This window comes from Aspergillus saccharolyticus, assembly GCF_003184585.1.
Source record: "Aspergillus saccharolyticus JOP 1030-1 unplaced genomic scaffold BP01scaffold_16, whole genome shotgun sequence".
In the NCBI taxonomy this organism is placed as follows: Eukaryota; Fungi; Ascomycota; class Eurotiomycetes; order Eurotiales; family Aspergillaceae; genus Aspergillus; species Aspergillus saccharolyticus.
The window spans coordinates 521,741-542,785 of NW_020290626.1; the positions used below are offsets into that span (position 1 = coordinate 521,741).

At 50.2% G+C, this 21,045-nt stretch overlaps 7 protein-coding genes across 7 annotated transcripts; 1 reads left to right on the forward strand and 6 right to left on the reverse strand.

The window, feature by feature from the left end:
* Window positions 1–96: 96 nt before the first annotated feature.
* On the reverse strand, window positions 97–1,271 carry BP01DRAFT_56021 (E2 SUMO-conjugating protein UBC9). Its single transcript, XM_025579943.1, has 4 exons — window positions 1,020–1,271; window positions 775–935; window positions 674–697; window positions 97–563 (listed from the first exon to the last, which is right to left on the reverse strand). The coding sequence occupies exons 1-4, from the start codon at window positions 1,052–1,054 to the stop codon at window positions 310–312; spliced, it is 474 nt and encodes a 157-aa protein (XP_025431160.1). The 5' UTR covers window positions 1,055–1,271; the 3' UTR covers window positions 97–309.
* A 1,348-nt stretch (window positions 1,272–2,619) lies between these two features.
* On the reverse strand, window positions 2,620–4,467 carry BP01DRAFT_374190 (putative G-patch DNA repair protein (Drt111); the record flags this gene model as incomplete). Its single annotated transcript, XM_025576818.1, has 5 exons — window positions 2,620–2,718; window positions 2,778–2,870; window positions 2,924–3,708; window positions 3,765–4,184; window positions 4,284–4,467. The coding sequence occupies 5 exons, from the start codon at window positions 4,465–4,467 to the stop codon at window positions 2,620–2,622; spliced, it is 1,581 nt and encodes a 526-aa protein (XP_025431161.1).
* A 361-nt stretch (window positions 4,468–4,828) lies between these two features.
* On the forward strand, window positions 4,829–6,821 carry BP01DRAFT_416153 (acyl--CoA ligase). Its single transcript, XM_025579185.1, has 4 exons — window positions 4,829–5,551; window positions 5,600–5,636; window positions 5,704–6,575; window positions 6,646–6,821. Exons 1-4 carry the CDS (start codon window positions 5,018–5,020, stop codon window positions 6,739–6,741), a joined length of 1,539 nt encoding a protein of 512 aa, XP_025431162.1. The 5' UTR covers window positions 4,829–5,017; the 3' UTR covers window positions 6,742–6,821.
* Window positions 6,822–7,131: 310 nt separating this feature from the next.
* On the reverse strand, window positions 7,132–8,634 carry BP01DRAFT_341356 (4-hydroxyphenylpyruvate dioxygenase family protein; the record flags this gene model as incomplete). The annotated part of the gene is made up of 3 exons (XM_025573441.1): window positions 7,132–7,516; window positions 7,693–7,857; window positions 7,967–8,634. 3 exons carry the CDS (start codon window positions 8,632–8,634, stop codon window positions 7,132–7,134), a joined length of 1,218 nt encoding a protein of 405 aa, XP_025431163.1.
* A 1,238-nt stretch (window positions 8,635–9,872) lies between these two features.
* BP01DRAFT_383019 (uncharacterized protein) lies at window positions 9,873–10,378 on the reverse strand (the record flags this gene model as incomplete). Its single annotated transcript, XM_025577399.1, has 4 exons — window positions 9,873–9,902; window positions 9,960–10,123; window positions 10,188–10,243; window positions 10,302–10,378. The coding sequence occupies 4 exons, from the start codon at window positions 10,376–10,378 to the stop codon at window positions 9,873–9,875; spliced, it is 327 nt and encodes a 108-aa protein (XP_025431164.1).
* Window positions 10,379–11,135: 757 nt separating this feature from the next.
* Window positions 11,136–12,912, reverse strand: BP01DRAFT_56225 (ANP1/MMN9/VAN1 family protein). Its single transcript, XM_025579944.1, has 4 exons — window positions 12,639–12,912; window positions 11,900–12,531; window positions 11,797–11,844; window positions 11,136–11,742 (listed from the first exon to the last, which is right to left on the reverse strand). Exons 1-4 carry the CDS (start codon window positions 12,809–12,811, stop codon window positions 11,360–11,362), a joined length of 1,236 nt encoding a protein of 411 aa, XP_025431165.1. The 5' UTR covers window positions 12,812–12,912; the 3' UTR covers window positions 11,136–11,359.
* A 943-nt stretch (window positions 12,913–13,855) lies between these two features.
* BP01DRAFT_341365 (putative HLH DNA binding domain protein) lies at window positions 13,856–15,965 on the reverse strand. The gene is made up of 2 exons (XM_025573442.1): window positions 15,478–15,965; window positions 13,856–15,416 (listed from the first exon to the last, which is right to left on the reverse strand). Exons 1-2 carry the CDS (start codon window positions 15,507–15,509, stop codon window positions 14,318–14,320), a joined length of 1,131 nt encoding a protein of 376 aa, XP_025431166.1. The 5' UTR covers window positions 15,510–15,965; the 3' UTR covers window positions 13,856–14,317.
* Between the last annotated feature and the right edge of the window lie 5,080 nt (window positions 15,966–21,045).

Below are 21,045 nucleotides of genomic sequence, written 5' to 3' on the forward strand. Positions count from 1 at the left end.
GAGAGATAACATGCAAAACGTTTCGGGGGACATAAGATGCCGTGTAACCTTAGGCTGCGAAAGTCCGCGGACTTGAACATTATTCAAGATGACTCACCACGGATCCTTCTGTGGAAGTTTTTGTCACTTCATTTGGAAGCAAGGATACAATGTCAGCAGCATTCTGACCATTGCAACATTAGTGAGAGAAGCGCAGGAACCTCTACCAGCGCGTGAACCAAGTGTCTGGGGTACCGCGACAAACTGCACTGGATTGTAATTTCGGCTGGTGTGAACAATAAATTTACCCAATGTGCGCAAGCAAATCACTCAAAGTGCCGGGTTTTCTCTGACCACCTGTTTGACACGCCTCTCATATGCCGGCCGATCTTTCTTAAACAGATTGTATGCTTCAGCTTGGGCCGGCGACTCAGGGTTCGGATCGTCCAATAGATCTTGGATACCCAGAAGAATTTGCTTGATCGTAATGGCGGGTTTCCATGCTTCCTCTTCGTTCAGTATCGAAAGGCAGACGGTGCCGGAGGGGTAGACGTTAGGGTGAAAGAGCGGGGGGACGAATTTGCCTGCAGATAATATGAATCCATGTTTAGACTTTTGCGAGAGGCGTATCAAGTTGGGGCAGCAGCTCAAGACTGAACGTATGAATATGTCTCGCAAGCGAGTGCGTACTCACATTTGGGTGGCTTTGTAGGATACTCTGCAATATAGATCCAGCGCTTAGTTATGCCATGTCGCAAGCAAGAAACGCCCCGATCAAAGAAAGGTTGGACTCACCATCTGGGAATGTAACGTCGAGCTTAAAGAGCCCACCCTCCCATAGGGTTTGCGCCTTTCCAGGGATACCGCATTCCCATCGCTTGAGGTCAAGCGCCCCTTGAGGATTGCGATGGGGCCTCGCATAGAATCCGAAGGGGTGATCTCGACGCCACTGCTTTCTAAAGAGGAAGCGCAAGGACAAAGGTCAGCACATCGAGCTAGATCGGAGTAGCGCATCGCTAGATGGGATGGAAAATGCTCACCTTTCTTCTGTAAGGCGGTTTATGCAAAGCGACATCTCGGATATTCGCGATCCACGTAAGTGGGGAAAACTTGGAAGTTGAAAGTAGGAACGATTCCCGACACTGGGAAAAGGTATAGCGGGAGAAGATGAGGCGGATATGAGGAGCTATGGATGAGAGAAAGAAGAAAATGGAACACAACGGTGTTATATAGGTGGATAATAAGTGAGCCGGGGGTGAGGTTAAAGCCCAGTGAATGTTTGTGCAGCGGAAGTTCCAGAGCATCCTTCCATATTCAGTTGTTGCCCGCCGGCTCTAGGCTATCGATCGATGCACCCCACAGCCAATCGCTCTTAGGGGCTCACATGACTTATACTTGCCTCTCGGTCGGGCCTGATTACTGGCCAACTCGAAACCATCATCTGGTTTTGCAATTAATTCACCACACCTATGTCTTTATTCGAGTAAGACAATGCATCAAATCGTAGGATTGGTGAAAGAATATCCTGTGGTGTATGGTTTCTAAGATACTATCTAGAAAGACATTGTCTGAAAATTTCCTTCTTCTCACCATGTGACTGATGCTGCATGTCGAATATTTATAGAATCATGTTTGGCTCGTTCTCAAGTTGGTCGACTGCAACCTCATCGCGCTGGGCATACTAGCTTTCGTACTACTACATGTTGCACATCTAACCAGGACGCACGGACACAGACTTATAATTGAATTTTCATCAGTATCAGGAGGACAAGCTACCCTCTTATACTGAGTACCATTGTCCGGCCTCTGAATTCAAATCTCATAGCGTTTGGGATGTGTCACAACATACGTTTCTACTTTGATGGTTGCAACCACATCATAGAATCTTTGCACAAAGACGTCAGATGCGAACAGGCCTTGAGGTTGGGATATGAATGTACTGAACCTGAGGCAATTGGGTTTCCATGTATGGAAGTATGTTCCGTTTGCGAGGAGTACTATAGAGAGCACCGCGAAGCATTGAATACTTCCAGCACTCGAGCATCCCCCGTTCCCGAAGGTCAGGAGGTCGAAATTTGCAATGACATGCATGGGGAACCAAGGCGTCGAACTGATAACCCAGTCCCTGGAAGCCAGGAGGACACAACCTGCAACGAGATTCAGGAGAGGCCAGCTGGAATCCCAGTCATGGGAATTCAAGTGGTCAAAGACTGCTGCAAGGTTTATAAGAAACCGAGTAGACAACCTGGCATCCCGGTTCCCAAGCACCTCGAAGTCAAAGTCTGCACCCAGACTGATATCAAACCAGCGAGGCTTCAATCCAGCATTCCAGTCCCTAAGAAACAGCAAGTCAAGAAAAGCAACGAAGTCTTGAAGAAGCCAAAGAAACAGTCCGGAATCCCGCTTCCCAAGAAGCGGGAGGTTTAAACATGCAAAAATCCCAATGTGATCCTGCACAAAACTGCGAAGCTCAAGTCTTTCCAAGACGAGTTGTTTCAGAAAATCCCTTCTAAAAGGCAGCCTCAGTTTCAAGTACGGAAAATGGTTAGTTCTAGAGAGATGTGATGAAGAGATGCCCGAGGCTTCTCTATCAAGTCATGATCGCATTGATAGATAGCTAAAAGTGAAATTTGACTTGCGTTAAGCATCATAGTCCTCTTCCTCGAACTTCTGCGTGTCGTAGAACCGCGCAGTGATAGCGTTCCCATTAAATATCCGACCCTCAAGAGCATTGACGGCCTACAAGCCTCGTTAGCAAGATATCTGAACGTCTTCCCAACCCTTGACTTCTGCCTTACCCGGAGTGCCGAGAGCTGATTGGTAAATTTGACAAAAACTGGAACAGGGGGGTTAAGCTCTCGTGGGATATAGACTCGCTCGACACGGCCGTACTGCCTCCCAGTCAGACAAGCAACTGAAAGAATATCTCGCAGAATCCACTTACCTTGTCGGAGCATTCTTCTCCGATCTCCTGCATAAGGCCTCCGCTTTCTTCATCTCCAGCCAATTCGGTCTCAAGGTCCATCCCATCAAGCATACCCTTGAGGACAATGACTTCACTCATTGAGCCAAATTTGCCTTCCTCTTCGTTTTTCCTTGCACCGCCGATGACCTTACCCCGTCCAGCAGGCGTCACAAAGCCGCCTCCTTCTGAGTCGGGCCGTTTCTTCTGCTTCTCAACCTTGACCTGCAATGGCTTAACAATTCCTGACCCTGTGGCTCCGAGGCCGGAGCCCTTGGTCCAGCCATACTTGGCCATGAGTCGTTCAGCGAAGCCCTTCTGGCCCGGACGAAGGGAGCGCTGACCATCGTCTCCTGCGTCTCCATCAACTGGCTGCTCCTTGGCGAACACTTCCTCGAGCTCCGCCTCCGAAGCAGGTATATCTTCTGGAGGGGGAGGTAATTTATATCGGACCGGTGCGCGAGATATAGTCGCTGAAGCTGGCTGTAAGACATCTAGAGGCCGCGACTGGGGCGGCGGCGTGAGCAGTGTTGCACTGCCTGCAGTCGACATCTGTAGTCTCCGCAAATAAGCATCCTCGCCTGTGGGGTCGTCCGGAACTTGGGCTGGTGGCTCATGTAATGGCGAGGGTGGAGAGATCTCTCCCTTTGATATGTCGTTCTGGATTTCAGTCGGTTCTCCACTGGGTGAAGGGTCCGCAGGTGGCCCAGGAGGAACAATGTTGGGCCCTGGCGGCGGTGCAAAACTGCCGGGGGGCGCGAATTGACCTGAAAACTCATGGTAAGCAAGTGAACATGCTTGTCAGGCGTTAGCGTGAGCCTACGGTTTCTCGGCCGGGCATATTCATCATCATCGCTGTATGACTCCCTGCTGGGCGATCTTGCCATGCGATGTGCGTATAGGCGGTCTTTCCACTCTCGAATTTCGGCTATTTGCTCGTCGCTATGCTTGTACTCTTCATAGTTGTTCGGTCGAGACGGATCGTAGATATCATCCCAGTTCTGTATGAATTCCTGTACTTCCCGGTTCTTCTTGCGCTTCTTACGACCACCACGCTGTCTCTTCGGCCCGGCATAAAAGCCATTGACATCATCTTCTTCGGTAGCCGCCCAGTCTGCCAGAGTGGTTTTGACCGATGTGGCGGCCTGCGTGGCAGCAAGAGGAGCCTTAGGTAGTGTGGGTTTGGGTTTCTGTTTCTGAGTGGCAAGTTGCGGCCGTCTGGTAGGTTGAAATCGGAGAGAAGCTGAATGCCACCAAGAAGAATCACCGGGCGGACAAGTGAGCAATCAAATCGGTCAAATAAACGAGACAGCTCGCTAGATAAAGAAGGGCATGAGTCTACCGGCACTGAGTTGCTGCTTTTTGGCAGCTGAGTCATCGGATTGGGCTTCGGCCTCAGCACCTTGTCTGAAGACAACAGGCGCACGAGAGATCGTTCCGGGGGGACTGTCTGCGGACGCATCTAACAGATTGGCGTAGAGTGACAAACCTCCCGCTGGCTTTTGAGGCGCGGGATCGGAGCTCATGATGAATAGCAGCTAAGAATGTTCAAGTACTGTCAACAGAACACTTGGATTGAGAGGACGGAATCAGTCGTAGATCTGACGAGTTCAACAAGCTTGGAGGGCGCATTTCCCCGGACAACTCTCATCGGCAGACCACTAGGTCGATAGTATTGATGAGATGCGGCAGTTCCGTCAAAGCGGTGGTTCTTGCTTATTTACCGCCTAATGCACCGCCTCAGGCTGCAGAATACGCCCGAGGGAGTTGCGGGTATGAGCTCACCGCCCGTCAAGCCAGATTAGGAAACCCCGAGGTCAAACGAAACAAACTTGGCACTAACCACAAATGTACACCAATTGTGGATGATGCAATGCCAGTGTCTCCGTTGTCCTTGACTCCAAAATAGGGGGACTTGACAGAAAACGACTCGGGAGAAGCAAGTGCTATTGTGACATAGAATCCTCAGTCTTTTTATCCGTTTTGGGACTACTTCTCTATTCTCCGAGCACCTCCAGCCAAACATCCCTGAAAGCCAAGACCTCAGTGTTACCCTCGTGCAGCGCACTACTCGTCATGGCAACATTGGCGCGGTCATTCTCCTCCGATAGTACGGATATCGCCATCCTAGTGCCCAATAAAACCAGCCCTCTCGGAATAACTTATCGCGAGTTACACCATCATATTGTGGACTTCCAGACCAAGTTAGCCAAGCTCGGGATAGGACATGGCGCCGCTGTGTCACTGGCGCTGACAAACTCGTACGAGTTCATTGTGGCATTCTTGGCCGCCTCGTGGCAGCGGGCGATCGCCGCTCCCTTCAACCCGGCCTATAAGCAGGAAGAGTTCGAATTCTACATCGACGATCTTAGCTCCACCCTAGTCTTGATCCCTAAGGGATCGTATGCGAAGGAGGGTCCTGCGATTCGTGCAGGAAGAAAATACAATGCCGCCATCGCCGAATGCTACTGGAATGGCAAGGAGATCGTGCTTGATGTGAAGGAGCATGGAAAGCTTTCTGGAAATGGAGGCGTGGATGTCCAACAAGCCCAGCCAGACGATATTGCTCTCGTCTTGCACACGAGCGGAACGACTGGCAGGCCCAAAGCTGTATGTCTCTGGTGAACCGGCTCCCCCTCAATACTAATATCTTGGAAGGTTCCACTCACACACAAGAACTTGACCACAACAATGCGTGAGCCAGAAATCCCGCGCCTCCACCAAGCAAAGACTCAATATCTGGTCTAACAATGTTTACGCAGGCAACATCAAAGCGACATACAAGCTCACTTCAGCAGACCGCACCTACCTGGTCATGCCCCTTTTCCATGTCCATGGTCTCCTCGCCGCATTCCTAGCGCCTCTATACTCCGGTGGCTCTGTAATTGTTCCAGCACGATTCTCTGCTTCGGAGTTCTGGTCCGACTTCATTACTTATAAGGCAAACTGGTACTCTGCGGTGCCCACCATCCACCAGATCCTCCTCAAGACACCCTTGCCCGAATCCATTCCTCCTATCCGCTTTATCCGGTCGTGCTCCTCTCCCCTCTCCCCCAAAACCTTCCAGGACCTCGAAAAAGCCCTCAACGCTCCGGTGCTAGAAGCCTACGCAATGACCGAGGCTGCGCATCAAATGACCAGCAATCCGCTCCCCCCAGCTAAACGTCAGCCAGGTAGCGTGGGTCTGGGTCAGGGCGTAGAAGTGAGGATCCTCGACGCGGAGGGTAACGAAGTGCCGCAGGGCCAGGAGGCGGAAATCTGCGTGCGGGGTGAAAACGTCACCAAGGGATATCTGAACAACCCTGAGGCCAATAAGTCATCCTTCACCAAGAATGGCTTTTTCCGCACCGGAGACCAGGGCAAGAAGGACGCCGATGGCTATGTGATCATCACGGGACGGATCAAGGAGCTGATCAATAAGGGCGGCGAGAAGATCAGCCCGATCGAGTTAGACAATACTCTTCTGCACCATCCCAAGGTGGCGGAGGCGGTTTGCTTTGCTATTCCTGATGAGGGTCATTATGGCGAGGAGATTGGTGCTGCGGTGGTCGTGAAGAACGGTGCGAGTGCTACCGAAGCAGAGCTCAAGGCTTGGGTCGAGTCGAAATTGGCCAAGTTCAAAACCCCGAAGAAGGTAGGATTTTGTTGATATCTTTCTCGTCGAGACCGGAAAGTAAATGTTCTGCTAACACATACTGTCGCAGATTTGGCTTGTTCCCCAAATCCCCAAGACAGCTACCGGCAAAATTCAACGGCGCAAGGTGGCAGAGGCGATGCTGAAGGTTAAGGCCAAGTTGTAGTTTTCTTGATTTTATAAGTACTAGAATATACTTCTGCTCACGCAAGTCTGAAAGCAAAATGGGAGTTTTTTTGGTTTATGAAAATCTTGCAATTAGGATGGCTATCATGAAGCCTCTATCGCTGGTCATTCTATCATCCGCGTCCGCATCCATATATTATCACGTCTTGAAGAGCCTTGACCCTGAAGAGCTAAGTCGATGACAGCACGTTGGCTTCATGACGGCTCACATTGCTTTCAATTCTTCCCAAGCATCATAACCCGTGTTCATCGAACGAAACGGGAAAAAGGCCCATACACACCCATTGCGAAACTCCAAATCAAGGCCCAAGTGAGGGTTATCACCTCTTTTTATACCAAGAAACGCCCAGCACCAGGGCAACCGCACAACTCACAGATTCCCTCTAGCGGCCTGATCCCGCTCGAACGCCTCGAACAAACTCCGAAAATTCCCAGCGCCAAACCCATCGAAGTTCTCCCGCTGAATGATCTCGATGAACACCGTCGGACGATCAACGACGTGCTTAGTGAAGATCTGCAACAGGTAGCCGCCCTCGTCGAAATCAATAAGGATGTTATACTTCTGTAGGGTGTCGATGTTCTCCGCGATCGAGACGTTGCTGGCAGCGAGCCGTTTCTTCATCGTGGCATAATAGTTTTCTGGCACGGTGAGGAAGTTGACCCCACGCTTGCCCAGGTTCTCGACGGCGGAGATGATGTCGTGGGTTCGGAAGGCGATGTGCTGGCAGCCAGCGCCGTTGTAGTAGTCGACGAATCTAGAAAAAGTGGGGAAGAAAGAAGAAGAGAGGTTAGGTCAGTGCCTCTATTCCCTTGTTCTAATAAACACATATCTATCTTCCAAGTAGGGAGTGGGAGGAAGCCCGGGAAGGACTTGGGGAAATAACGCGAGGTTGACTGGGGATGCAGCTAAACCATGACGAAGAAAGCTTACTCTTCGATCTGGGATTTCTTGAGCCCGACAGCCGGCTCATTCATGGGCATCTTAATCACCTCATTGGGCGAGGCAACGACGGCAGAGCGCATAGCGGAGAACTCGGAACACATTTCCTTGTCGTCAACGGTCCAGTAACGGTGGAAATTCAACGCATCCTCGTAGCTTGTGGTGTTAAGCAGAAGAAAACTCATGTTCAGCTCGCAAAAATATCGGTGCATAAGGCAGGCGCAAGAGATACTCAAGCCAAGAAAAGAGACCGGCAAGCACTTACAATTTGACAATTGTATCCAGCCCATCCCATGGCTGGTTTCCTACACAGTGGTCAATCTCGATCACATTGACAGGCGGCAGAACATCATTCAGGCGGTCCAAGCCGGGCACTGCAGAGTAGCCTGGAAGAAAAGGCCCCCGATAGGCGGACCGGTTGATGAGAGTGTGCGCAGTGTCTCCGTAGGTCTTGATCGTGGCCCGGAGAACCTCTCCATCGATTTCGTCTTTCAGGATCGTGGGTTCCTGGAGCGAGAGGGCACCGTTCTTGACGGCATGCTCCCAGACTCCTGTCACATCGTCAACCTGGAAGGCGATGTCTTTGACTCCATCGCCATGTTTGTTGAGGTGTGCTTGGATCTCTGCAAGCAACCCCCGATCCTCCTCCGATCGATTTTCGGAGGCGTTGTCCGCCGCGACGATAGGTGCAGTGAACACAAACCGGGCTGTGCCGTTGGAGACAACGTACGAACACGTAAGGTAGGATCCTGTCTCGGGGCCTCGATAGGCGCTGATGCTGAAGCCAAAATGGGCAACGAAGTAAGTGGCCGCTTGGCGGGCGTTGCCGACGTACCAGCTTACATAGTCGTAGCCGGTATAGTTGGGGTTTATGCTGCGGAGGACAGCATTATTGGCGGTCGTGGGGTGAGCAAGAGACTCGTCAGAAGGCATGACGGTCGGCTTGGAATGATGTGATGCTATGTAGGTTTCTAGTAGATTGACTGGATCAGTCAATCATAGGTATTGGAGGAGAACCTCGATCTGAAGGAACGCGCTTTTTATTATTGATAGAAGTTATTGTGGTTTGTTGATACTACTGCTGTCATCGCAAATTTGCCACTGTCCATCCTCATGGCTATATACCTGAGCATGATGGAACATGTGCGCGAGCTGAGAACGCAAATCGGTAGACCGGTACATACCGAGCGGAGATATGTCAGGATTCTGTCTATGCATGATCAAATGATCTACATTATCAAGTTCCGTGATGGATCTTCGCGAGGGCGAGGCGGTTGATGTTCCCCTTGATACTAACCCTGTATCCCCCTACCACCAGGTCCAAAATCTGATATCGACGTCACTGTTTGACCATTCTTACTGCTCGTGACTAACTCATACATTGATCTCGAGCCCTTCTTCCCGCCTAACGTCAGCGGTTCTATTTTTCCATCACGCGACCTGATCCCTAGTAAGAAGTTTGCTGTCCAACACCCAGAGTCTCGGCTCTAGTCGATAACGGCTCGGCGATTGAACTATAGAGTTGACCGCTGCTCACGCAATGACGTGTCGGTGACTTTCAAGGTAGTATCGCATCGAAATCAATGTGCCAAGGCCAAGAGTTTGCATGTTATGCCGAATGATCTTAGGCACAACAAATGCTTGCAGTGAGCGCTTCATCAAAAATGCAGTTCAGTCTTGGCGACCAGTTTGCAGTAGGGCGAGAGCTAGGGTATGCAAGTACTGCTTGCATTCAATAAACCTGGTTCTGGCGATAGTTGTAACGGCTGAACGATTGGCGTGTGTACGTGGTCTTCCCAAGTCTTCCTGAAGAGGCGAATGGCGTAGCGATTACAACGCATGCAGATGCGGATAGCCCCTCGAGTATGCATAGCAATGCACTGGACGCGCGCAAGGAGAAGCAGGATAGAAGCACGTATCGTGATCTCGGAGGAAAACCTGGCAATGACCGTGAGCAATGCAAATTAAGGTGATCAAGCGCTATCAGGGATGTATTGTGGAGAAGTGCAACTGAGAGACGTCGATTAAAATCTTAATTATACTTATCAGCTGTCATGCACTGAGGCTTCAGTTGTATATTAAGATTAAGTTTAGTAAAAAAGGAAATATTCCATCAGATTGATCATGAGGATCTATGAGTGGCATTCCGATGTAGACTGATTGAGCGAATTCTACAAAGCCACCCGAGCAGCAGACTTGAACTGAGGTAAGGCGAAGTCTGTCAGCATCTGTGTGACGAAGGGAAAGACTTAACATACCGGAATAATTTGCGCCTTATCTAGATCCCATACATCAGACTTCGTATAGATGTCGTTCTTCACCAATTCCAGGACCTCCTCTTTGCTCTCTGCCACATACATCAACACACTACCCTTGAAGGAGACGGAGTCGCCTGGCCTCGGGTGCTGGTCGAGCATGGCTCCTATGCAGAATCAACTGATTTAGCCGGCGAGATTGAATAAGCAAAGGGATGATTATGAACGTACCACCTAGAACCACCTTTCCGGACTCGACAAGAGGAGTGATATTTTCCAAATGCTGTCTATTATAACATGTTCAGCTCTACGCCAGCGGCAGACAATTGAAGGGGCCGAACTTACGCACGCACCTCCAGCCTTCTGGCTAGCGCGTCTGGCTTGTCCGGGAGGATGCAGAGATACTCATTCTTGGCAGACATGTTTTGCGGCGGTCGACACTGCAGAGTGTAGCGGCAAGATTGAGTTAAAGCAAAGAACAGGGAGGAGCTAACGAAAAAAAGAGCTTCAGGCACAGAAACACAGATGGCTATGTCGTCGGAGGAGGGGAAGCGAAAGCGGGGTGTTTATCTTAGTGAGCGGGGGTGAGGGCGCAAGATCTTATCCGGTGTGGGTGTCACTGGGATTTATTATTTAATCAGCGCCCCCCCCCCCTCAAATGTCTCAAAGATGTCTCAAAGCAAGGATCCCCTTTTAAGCGGGGCTACATACTGCCTAGTTATCAATTCTAGCCTTCACACATGGCTTCATGGTGGATTATCAGTACTCGAGTACGCTACCCTATACGTATACGGCCATGGACTTGCATGCTACTGAGCTTCTCGAGGGCCAGTATTAGGGATCGCTCAGATGTCATGCGCGTCAGCAAACACCATCAACCATGTCTGGGAGGCACAGAGGACCCTACATCAACACTGCGCGAGCAAATGCTCCGTTACCCGTGCCACAACTGGTAGAAAAGAACATGGCAGGCCCCAATTGGTGCTCAATTGATTGGTGCTCAATTGATTGGTGCTCTATCAATTTCCTCGAATCTCACTAAGCGCTGTCCCTGTAGCGCCAACAAAGCCAGACATAAACCTGTCTTCAACACAAAAGAGTAGTTATCGGAGTCGTGAGAAATGCGTCTCAGCATCCGTCAAATGCATTCAGGCAAATAGAAAGATGCAAAATGAAGAAAGAAAAAGGAAGAAGAGAAACAAAGATAGAAGGGGGAAAGAAAAAGGTGAAAGAAACACAAATGGTTGGAATAAAAGACGTAATAGGTGAGCCTCCACATAGATGACCATCATAATGGCTCAGATGTACACAGTAAAAAGGGGTATTTCGAGTTTTGGTAACAAGAAATGAAGAAGGTCACTTCATTCACACTGCATGAAAGATAGGATCAACCCGGAATGCAGCTAATACGCTTTGCGGCCTCCAAGGTTACCGCCCTTCTCCTCAGTATCGATATGCCAGACAACGTAATTTGGCAATCCATAGACACCATACCCAGCACGCTTTGCCATACGGGCAAACCCTTCAGTTTCGGCCTGGTTCTCGAAGGCGTAAGCAGGGAAATTGATACCGGAGCGATGGACGTCGGCCTTAACGAGGATGTTGACTCCGCCGATACCGTCCAGCTCGACTTCCTCATCCTTGTTGTTCCTCCAGTCACCCATCCCGACGAGGTACTTCCTGCCAGTGTCGTACTCCTTGTAACCTTCAGCCAAGACAGTATCCGGGTCCAGTGTCTCGCGAAGCCGGCGTCCCTTGTCGGATTCGATCCACGAGTTATAGTCGACTAGGAAAATTAGCAAAAGGATAATTAAGGGGTAGTCGTGGATCGGAAACATACAGCGTCCCTCAATATCGTGGCCATCCCGGTAACGATGAAACCAGATATCTGCGATAACGATTAGAACGGACTCGTGAGGCATATTTCAGGAGGTGTTGCATACTTGGCACAAGAATGTCTCTGTCGTGAGCCACAAAGTCCTCAATGATGCTGGATGGACTATCCGAAATGTCAACATCTCGCCAATAGACCCACGAGTGGTCAGGCTTGAGAGCAGAATAGAGCAGGTAGTTGCGTGCTCTGCCGATGGCTTTGCGACGGGGTCCTTGCGCAGCAAACGAATGTCTGTCTTCGACATTCATCTGAAAATCACTGTGAAAGTCCTTCTCCACGATTGTAGCACTGCGGAAAGCGATCTTTTCATCTGTCTGAGACTGAATGCGAGCCAGTTCTGCAGTAAGGACAGCCATGGTGTCATCTTTGCTATCCCCCACGAGAAAAGCCAGATCGATAAGATCGTGAGGGTACGTCAACTTGTACAGCAGGTCGAAATAATTAATCAAATGAGCCGAAGCATCTCTCAACGGCGTCAGAATGAGGACCCGCTCAGCGTTCGCAATAGCCTGCTGAGTCGACTTGATGGGGTTGAGGTCAACGTGCTTGATGCCGGTAGAGTTGACTTCGTAGGCATCGTGGTGATTGAACACCACAGGAGTCTGAAGATGTGCGTTCCATTCGACCATCTCATTGATAGACATGTCCATTGGCGACTTGGGGGGACCATAACAATAAAAGCTACATGCAACCGTGAGCGTCAACTCATCGCGTGCACGATTTGTGACAAGGGGTTATGGCATCGGAGCCGGCGCGACCGGCGCGACCGGCGTGAAATGGACACTCACCTTTGCATTTCCGAAGCCGATTTGCTGATACCACGCCATAAAAGGACCATCAATCCAGTCACTGCCAGTGATACTAGAAATCGAGTCCGTGTCACCATGAATAGGACAGCCCGCCATGGAGGCAGCCGGGCTTTGGCCGACTTCCACGTTACACCACCCTTTGGGAGCAACATCTCTCTAAAGGAGAAAGGGGCGCCGAAATGGATGCAAGTCAAGCCAATGTATGGACCTCGCTCTACTTGACCTAGAAATCGCCGATGCTCACAACAGGCGACGATTCCTCGTGGTTTATCTACCGCTGAGACACGGATCCCAAGGAGGCCGGTAAATCACTTTCCGATCGACGTGATGATAGGTGAAGAAAGGGAAAGACTATTCAGCCGGCAAGGACGAGACGGCGTGAGAACTGTGCGAAGGGTTGACTATCAATTAAGGTACACGATCGATGGATTGACGACGTGGACAGATCGAGATTGATGATGCGATATGGAGAAAAGGGAGGGGGGGGAAAGCCTGCGATCGCCCGGGGAAGGAAAAGGGTACGAAGGGAACCTGAAGGGAACCTGAAGGGCTGGCGGCGGTAGAGCGCGAAACCAAAAACCCAGCGATTGGAAAATCGAACTTGAAACGAATGTAGGCTCGAGCCGGACAAGATATTCGTGAAGGCCCTGTTGATCCTTGACAATTCAATGCCAGCGTCGCGAGCCCAGGAGGTAATTCGGGGACGGTCGTCGAAAGGGAAGACGGTCCAGTTTGACAGCGAGGGATTGGAAGTTTCGACCCGCCCGAAGGTCCAGCCAGAAAGTCCAGTTGGCCGCTCCCGGATTGGTCCGCCAATTACTTTTTATAGTAAATGTACCTAACTGACTAATGATGGCTTTGTCATCAGCATAACTGACTAACTAGTTAAGGCTTGCCAGTTATTGTATACCGTACAGTAACTCCATACTTCCTCTCTCGCATGACGATTCTACAAGACTTTAGGCACTTGGGGAAGCCGGGCGTTTCTGCCCACTTTCTGACCACCCGGCTGGCTCCCAATTTGTCAAAGCTCGTGTGTCAGCTTTAATCATACCTCCAGTGGTCGTTGTTTATCCCTCATAGTGGGCTTCAATGGTAGCTTATCTGAAACACACCCAAAGCGAGAGACAGAGAACACCCTACAAGTTGCAACGGAGTTGAAACACCGAAATTGGTCATATCATATATGTATAGGTCTAACTTAGCAATCCAGAAGATGATACCCCATTATACCTTTGAACGCCGCTAACTAAGTCCACAGGTTGTACCCGCTATAGCCCTTCTCAATATAGACAATATAAACAATGGTGAAAAGTATATCAACGCCTTGAGGCCCATGCTCATGCTTCCCAAACAAGCTTTTCTTCTGATATACATCGCAGCCCTCAAGATCAACCTATCTGGATTGACCAGAAAATCCAATCAAGAGCACCCAAAACTCAAAAAAAAGTGATAAATAGACCAATGCACAGAAAAGCTCACATGCCGCAAGTTTATGCTGGTGAAAAACGCTCCCGCTATGCTGAAAAAAAACAGTTAACATGGGTGATGCCGGACTTGCAACGGCAATATGTACCAGTCCCAACATGCGATCAAGATTGACTGTTGATTGCGGCCAAGGAGCTCTCGGCTGTTCGTAGACTCGGCACTCAAGTTACTTAAGGCGACGGGTTGAGCGATGGACGTCGGGATGCCGGAACCGAGTAAGACGCTTGCGCAAACATAGGAGATGATGGCCCTGTGACCGGAGGTGTGTGGTTCGGGTAAGAGTGACAAAATGACTGCGTTGCTGCAGCTGGGATGTGCTCCAACCGAGAATCAGGGCCATTGACGGCAATCTCGTCGCAGAACACCCTCAGTCCAGGAAGCATATTCCGCGGCTTGATCTCTGGTGGGTTAGGAATTGGTTGAGGGGCCATGTGTTCGCTCTTGGATGTGCGGAACATGTGCTCGTAGGTCTTGAGCTGAAACTCGAGCGTCTGGTTGCGCTCTTCCAGCATCTGGTTCTCCTGCTTCAAAGCCTTGACTTGTTGCTGTAGGGCCTGGTTTTGCTGCTGTAGGCCGGACAATTTCTGCTGCAGCTGCATGCAACGGATTTGAGGCTGTAGCTTTTTAGGCAGTTGACGCGGCGTCTCGTTCTCTTCGTGGATAAGATGAATAATGATCACAAGCATGAAGTCGATGAGAAAGATGGCGGCCTGCACAATGTGCTCTTTTGATTCAGGAAGACTCTTGGATGGGTTCCAGCCTGCTCGCTCCAGGAAGAAATCGTGAATGCGGCTGTCAAGCTCGCGGTGCAATTGGCTGAGATTCTTGCGACGATTGCCTTCCGCGATTCTATGCTTCTCCCTCTGCTCGTCTGAGTCACCAGTGATCATGCTGCCCTTGCGCTTGCGGCCACACAGCTGCTGCAATGGTGGCTTGCGGTTTATGTGCTTAGGCATGATCAGATTCAAAATCTCGCCGAGAGAGAGGTCTTGATGCCACTCGAGAACCTTCTGCGATGGTAAAGTCTCGGGCCAGGAGCTGTCAGCGGAGGCTGCTGGGGAAGGAGGTGCTACCATGTGCTCCGTCGATGGCCAAGGTGACCTGACAGGGAAAGCGTCGTGAGAAGTAGGCGGGCTCGGAGCAAAGATGGTGGAAGTGAACGGGTTAAAGGGTCCCCGAGGCAAGGGCTCCACTCGTGGTAGTGGAGGTAAGCGGCGGTCGTCACTCATATCAGCGGTACTGGAGGCACTGGAGATGGTGCGCATGCCGCTATGCAGCCGAGAGCTGTCAGCCTTGTGCTTGTAGGCAAGGACACGAGAAGGGGACTCACGATGGAGAGCGGCGAGCAATGTCGTCCGACATGTTGTTCAAAACTTCACTGATGTGTGAGACGAGGGGTAGTTTCTCTTGCAGTTGAAAATGCTGTATGTCTGAGATTGATGCGTCTAAACTGGGGAATGTCTCTGATATGTGCTGGACGTCTGCACCTCAGCGGGATGTCTTAGAGTAATTTCCAAGGACGAATGATGTATATATAGCTTCGAGACTGCCTTTCAAGGGGGCTAGTCAAGTAACTAAAGATGGAGTGGCGATAAATTATGATGCTAGGAACCAATATTGTGATCAAGGAGAAAGGTTGCTATGGAAAGCTGTGAGACACCGAGACGATTCAAGGAGAAACCACGAGGTGTAGAAGGTATCAATGAGGAGCTCTGTTACTTCCCAGGGATACGGGAGGCTTCCGCTGCATGATTTATATTGCAGGAGGTGAACGAGGAGACAGGAGGGGGAATTGATGGATCCAATGAAGGAAGTGGGGGGTCCGTGGGAGGAGAGGAGGAAGAGTGAGCGCCATTGTGGTGGCGCTCAGACGTGCAGTTGAGCTGGCAATGAACTGCAATCGGATGGAGAGAAGGAGATCCGAGTGATTGGCAAGATAGTCTCTCACACACACAGTGTGTGTGTGTGTATGTGTAAACCATGGGAAGATGGATAGGACTGCAAGCTGTAGTGAGAGGAGGGATGTATCAAAAACCGCAACCAAGAGTGGTACTTCATCGGTCCCAGGCCGGCCGCTCAAGCATCCCCGGCCAGTAATTACGGGGCTTGTACTTTTCCTAGTCTGAGCTAAATGGATTAGCTCGATCTGCGACTACCTCAAGAAGGAAACGGGGCTGCCGTCGATTACTTACAGCCTCCTTCCCGAGGCGTTGTTTGATGTTATTTTTACTTCTAGGGAAATATTTCTTTTTCTTTTTTTTACCCCAAATTTGCTTTTTCTTCCTCATCGTTTTATTTTGTTTTTATTTTTCTATTTTGTCCTCGTCTACCTTCTTTTTCCCCAAAGCAAAGGTCGGCTTTTGACCTCTCGCAAGTATGCAACATACACTTCGCAATCCTGGTCGAGGTCTTCTATCACATTGTCCCCATGGCAGTAATGTGGAACTATCGAAATACTAAAGTTCGTGCGTCCAGGCTGTCTCGGACGTTCTTCGGGCCAGGAACATTGAAGCATATCTCACTGTCTTGCTCCATCCGGTACCATTAGGGGATCTGCTTATATGTCTCCATCGCCCTCTTCTCCATGAGGACCACGCGGGGAAGCACCAAGAAGATTCCGGCAGAGTTTGAGGGCTCGAGCTAGCGCCTATCTGGATCCTCTGGATTCATTTTCGAACCAGATATCTCTATCACAAATTGGCGCAGACGTGAGGCAACACCGGATCGGCGAATCAACGTGCCATGATCCCGATGACCAAGAGAGTCGACTGGAGATCGAAGACCCTTGATTTGTCACCACTACAGCGGTTTTCGATCTACACGGGGCGGAAAGGTATCGATCCCCTTGCATTGCAGTCGTCAATAGTCTGCCCGAACCAATGGTGATGGTCCAGTCGGCAGGATCTCATGGCTTGAGAAACGCCTTGGCCCAGGCTACGAGGCTCCTGTGAACTCATAGTACCCAGGCGGGAGATGTTCCTACTGTCTGAACAAGCGCGGCCCGATGACTGCTACGGAAGTAAGAACTTGAGTCTCCGGCGCTTATCTCCAGGGCTTCTGGCTAACAGACAGCCTGCGTGAGGCACGGGAGGAGGCATAAGAGAAGGTACAAGGATCTCAAAGGATCTACCTGTTAGGAATAATCACTTCTTGTTGCAGGGAAAGAACAACGGGCCCAAAGGTCAACTGTGAAACGCAGATCGGATCAGGCATCCGTACCTTTCAGCTGGGAAGACCCATCGTCTCCTTGTTAACTCATCCTATGTACCGTACTCCGTGTTGAATTTGAGAAAAAAAAGCGGATACTACATAGGGTATCGGCACAGGCCGTAGTATCGGTTGTTGGGGCAGTACATTCAGCCGAAGAGTGCTTTACGGTAGGTTCCTACACTCTCAATGTTGCTTCTGACAATGAGATCATAGCATCACTGGGCAAAAGTACCAACCAAAGGACCCGAGGACCTAGAATAAGTGTGGGTAGTGCGTGTGTGTGCTATACATAAACATCCGACGCACAGGCGAGTGGAGGCAAGTGAAGGGAACCTCCCCCAAAGTAGATCATCACTTCAACATGAGGAGACCAGAAGTTAATAGCACGAAGCAAGGACCCGAGAGGGAAAGACGCCAAAAGTACGGGACAGGACGTGAGACAAGTTCTGCGAGGAGGCAATGGTATCCAGCGTCACTAGGGAAGTGCCGAGCTGATGACGCCCACCACGATGTCATAACTCTTCCTACTTTGTTCGATCGCTCTGATATAATGAGAGACGGCATGAAAGAGTGAGAGAAGGGGTCATTATCCGCGGCGCTTATGACAAGGTCATTGTGGCTGTTCTCGATGGTCTCTCGTGGTGTTTTAGAGTCCGCTTTGGTAGTACTTTGGAGAACAACAAGAAGAACAATAATAATAATAATAGCTTTGGTTACTATAGTTTCTGACTCTCCAGGTTCAGCGCCTTGACACTTGTGGACTGAATAGGAAGGTCAGGGCGGAGGGGAGGTGGACCGGACTACCAGTGTTTTTGGTGAAGAGTTAAAGGGACGAATGGGATCCGACTCAAGGGGGGTCCAAACTCAACTTGCCTGAAGCGGGACAGACAGAACAGAGTGAATTGGATCGTCCACAGCCGAGGAAGGGCCCATCCGACTGGGTCGGGTCAACTGGTTGATCCCAATGACCAGGATGCCACTGACGGCTGTCAAGCTTGGCTTCTAGTAACTTACTCCGTACCTCCCTACTGACTCTGTACTTCCCGGCTGATGATCGCCCGCCACTATGATAAGTTATCTTCAGTTTATACTTTGTACGGAGTGGAATAGTGAGCTTTGGAATCAATCCAGAAATCGACAACGTCAGGCGGGGTCACGCCATGGTACCGTGTTTCAACTGCCTTAGTGGTCACAAGAAAATTTAGGTACAATTATCCACTGCGCACCCTCACCAACCCAGGAAAGGAGCAAAAGAGAAAACTGCATCGAGGGCAGGGACTACAGTATTGTAGCATAAGATTACTGGTAAATCCACATAGGCAGGGGTTATTCGGGCCTCAATTGTAAGGAGGTCATTCGATTAGATCTGTCATATTATTGAGACTCCCCGGATCTGAGATTTGCACCTCCCTCTTAGTCTGAGGTCAAGAAAACAATGGGTTTTCCGACGCCCTAACCCTTCCCTGGATAGCCCCACGTTGTGAAGGCGACTAGTTGGAGATTAGAGAGTTGGGGAGGAGATGATCATCATACTCATCATTATTATCGTTCCATCATCATCAATCATCATCATCATGGTCAGCCATATTGTCAGTCCCTGACTCCTTACAATTCTTCCCCCACGCCCACATGGTGCTTTTCCGCCAGTTTGTCTTCAGTGTCAATGGCCAACAACAGGCAAATCTCTACCTTTCTCCGCCCTACGTATAGAGTAGACCTAAACGAGGTTATGCTTAGGTCTACTTGACTTCTTGCTCAATGCACACATGTCACTAAAAATTCATATCACGGTGCTCATACTTGATCTCGCCGCCATCGTGATGGCTGGTTAGACACCGGTCATAGCTATTACCACTTGGATGTACATAACTCACCACCTCAAAGCCTGGAACATATTGATTGGTCCCTCCGCTCTTCCCCGAGGACCAAATAAACGAGCCCTGTGGAGGCCAGGAAGTACGCAGTCTCCATAGCTTGATGAGTTGGCAGTACATATATCCACCTGTAAAAGAGATCATGAAACACGGGAGCGCGATCCTCAAGAGACCCTAGCGCCGGCTTGATCAGAAATACCTTGCACGCTGTGGATGCCAGGCACGAACTCATTCGTAGCCTACAGAATTACCTCCCGTCCAGTTGATTGCATGCAGACTTCCATACATGGCTTGGATACTTTGATGGCGCTCTCGGGCCCCATGGATGAACTTTCATTCTGGAATAATGTCCGGGGCCAATGCGATTTCTTTCTCTATGGTACTAACCAGTCTCGCTTATTTTCCGATATATCGTGGTCTCGAATTATCGAATGCTACCAATCTATTGATTTTCTGGGCTAGGGTTTCCCGGCAGCAATTCCCAAGGAGGGGCTGGATTGAACCTTAATGCGGCTCCTTGATGAGATCTGCCGTAGGACACGGACTCAATGCTTCCTCTAATGAGGAATGAGGACCGTCAATCTGACTTTGACTTTTGCCTGTCAGACATGAAAGGTCCTCTGGTCTGATCTAACGTGGGTGGCAGCTGATGCTGAGTAGCATTGAAACTAAGAAGCGAACGAGAGCGGGAAAAGAAGGTTAGGTTTGGTTTGGCTGCGGATTTCCGCTACACAACTTTTCCTCTCAACTTAACTAGCGTCTAGCGGGTCCTCCATAACTACTAGTTAGTTCAAACTAGGTTGATTAATATACAGGAGAATTGACTGATACTGGTCAGAAAGACTAGAAGCGTAAACTTCAGCCAAGGACAGTTGCCGTCATCTGAGTGTCGTCTGTCGACCAGCCTGCTGCTGCCCTAAGACAGACAAACGGTCCTCCGAGAAGAGGGGGCAAAAAAAAAAAAACAACCACTCCAGCCACCACCACTAACTAATCATATCAAGCTACTAGTTTGGACGTGATGTATCACAAACCGAAAAGCACCTCCACCCCCCGCTGAGACCTCCCTCTCATCCCCTCTTCTTTTCCAATCCGTCTCTCCCTCGCAATGTGGTGTCCGAGCCCGGGCAATCTAGGCTGGTCTGGTCTACCTGTCGACAGACTTAATACCTACTGTACAGCAATATCCCTGGCCCCTACCGGCTTCCCCTCAACGGACCCGTTTAGGCCCCACGCCACCCCGGTAGCTCTTACAGTAGTACGTACGCGCGACTCCAATATACTTACATGGCTAGTCTCATGGTCGAACATATAACTTTAATCCGCATCCACACATGAGCCACGTCCGTCATGGTGCGGGTAATGACCAGGGTTGACTCGGCGTGCCACTATGCAAGATCACCTCATGTATCAGATTTTGGCAATACAGTTCGCCACGTCCCTCTGCTCATGCGTTTTGAGACGAGTTGGGCTGGCTGGCTGGCTGGCTGGATGGATGGTCCGGCCGCACTGGCACGAAGCTCAACTCGCATTGCCCCTTTGCAGGTGAAGGCCGCCCAAAAGGGTCAACGCAATCAGATATCAGACGAGACAAGAGGACGAGACCAGGTCTGGTGATGTCGCCGCCGGCAAGGCTACGACGACTCGTGCAAGGTTTCAGGTTCTCTGATGGGGTGGTATTCTTCAGTGATTCTATGGTTCCATCGGATCTCGGTATAGGCGTCTCTTTGACAGAGACCGCGAATGACCCAGGGCCGTCAGTATTCACATGTTGTCGAGGGTCGAGGGGGGCGGTTTCAAATTCGTTGTTGGCG

Excerpts from the sequence above, each read along its gene's own strand:
- BP01DRAFT_341365 (XM_025573442.1), bottom strand. The coding sequence starts at position 15,509 with ATGTCGGACGACATTGCTCGCCGCTCTCCATC. Across the intron at positions 15,417-15,477 it reads ATTGCTCGCCGCTCTCCATC|CGGCATGCGCACCATCTCCA; the intron begins GTGAGTCCCCTT and ends TCGGCTGCATAG.
- BP01DRAFT_56021 (XM_025579943.1), bottom strand. The coding sequence starts at position 1,054 with ATGTCGCTTTGCATAAACCGCCTTACAGAAGAAAG. Across the intron at positions 936-1,019 it reads AACCGCCTTACAGAAGAAAG|AAAGCAGTGGCGTCGAGATC; the intron begins GTGAGCATTTTC and ends CTTCCTCTTTAG. Across the intron at positions 564-673 it reads TCCTACAAAGCCACCCAAAT|GCAAATTCGTCCCCCCGCTC; the intron begins GTGAGTACGCAC and ends TATTATCTGCAG.
- BP01DRAFT_416153 (XM_025579185.1), top strand. The coding sequence starts at position 5,018 with ATGGCAACATTGGCGCGGTCATTCTCCTCCGATAGTACGGATATCGCC. Across the intron at positions 5,637-5,703 it reads GAACTTGACCACAACAATGC|GCAACATCAAAGCGACATAC; the intron begins GTGAGCCAGAAA and ends ATGTTTACGCAG. Across the intron at positions 6,576-6,645 it reads AGTTCAAAACCCCGAAGAAG|ATTTGGCTTGTTCCCCAAAT; the intron begins GTAGGATTTTGT and ends ATACTGTCGCAG.
- BP01DRAFT_56225 (XM_025579944.1), bottom strand. The coding sequence starts at position 12,811 with ATGTTGCTCCCAAAGGGTGGTGTAACGTGGAAGTCGGCCAAAGCCCGG. Across the intron at positions 12,532-12,638 it reads TCGGCTTCGGAAATGCAAAG|CTTTTATTGTTATGGTCCCC; the intron begins GTGAGTGTCCAT and ends GGTTGCATGTAG. Across the intron at positions 11,743-11,796 it reads CCACGATATTGAGGGACGCT|TCGACTATAACTCGTGGATC; the intron begins GTATGTTTCCGA and ends TAATTTTCCTAG.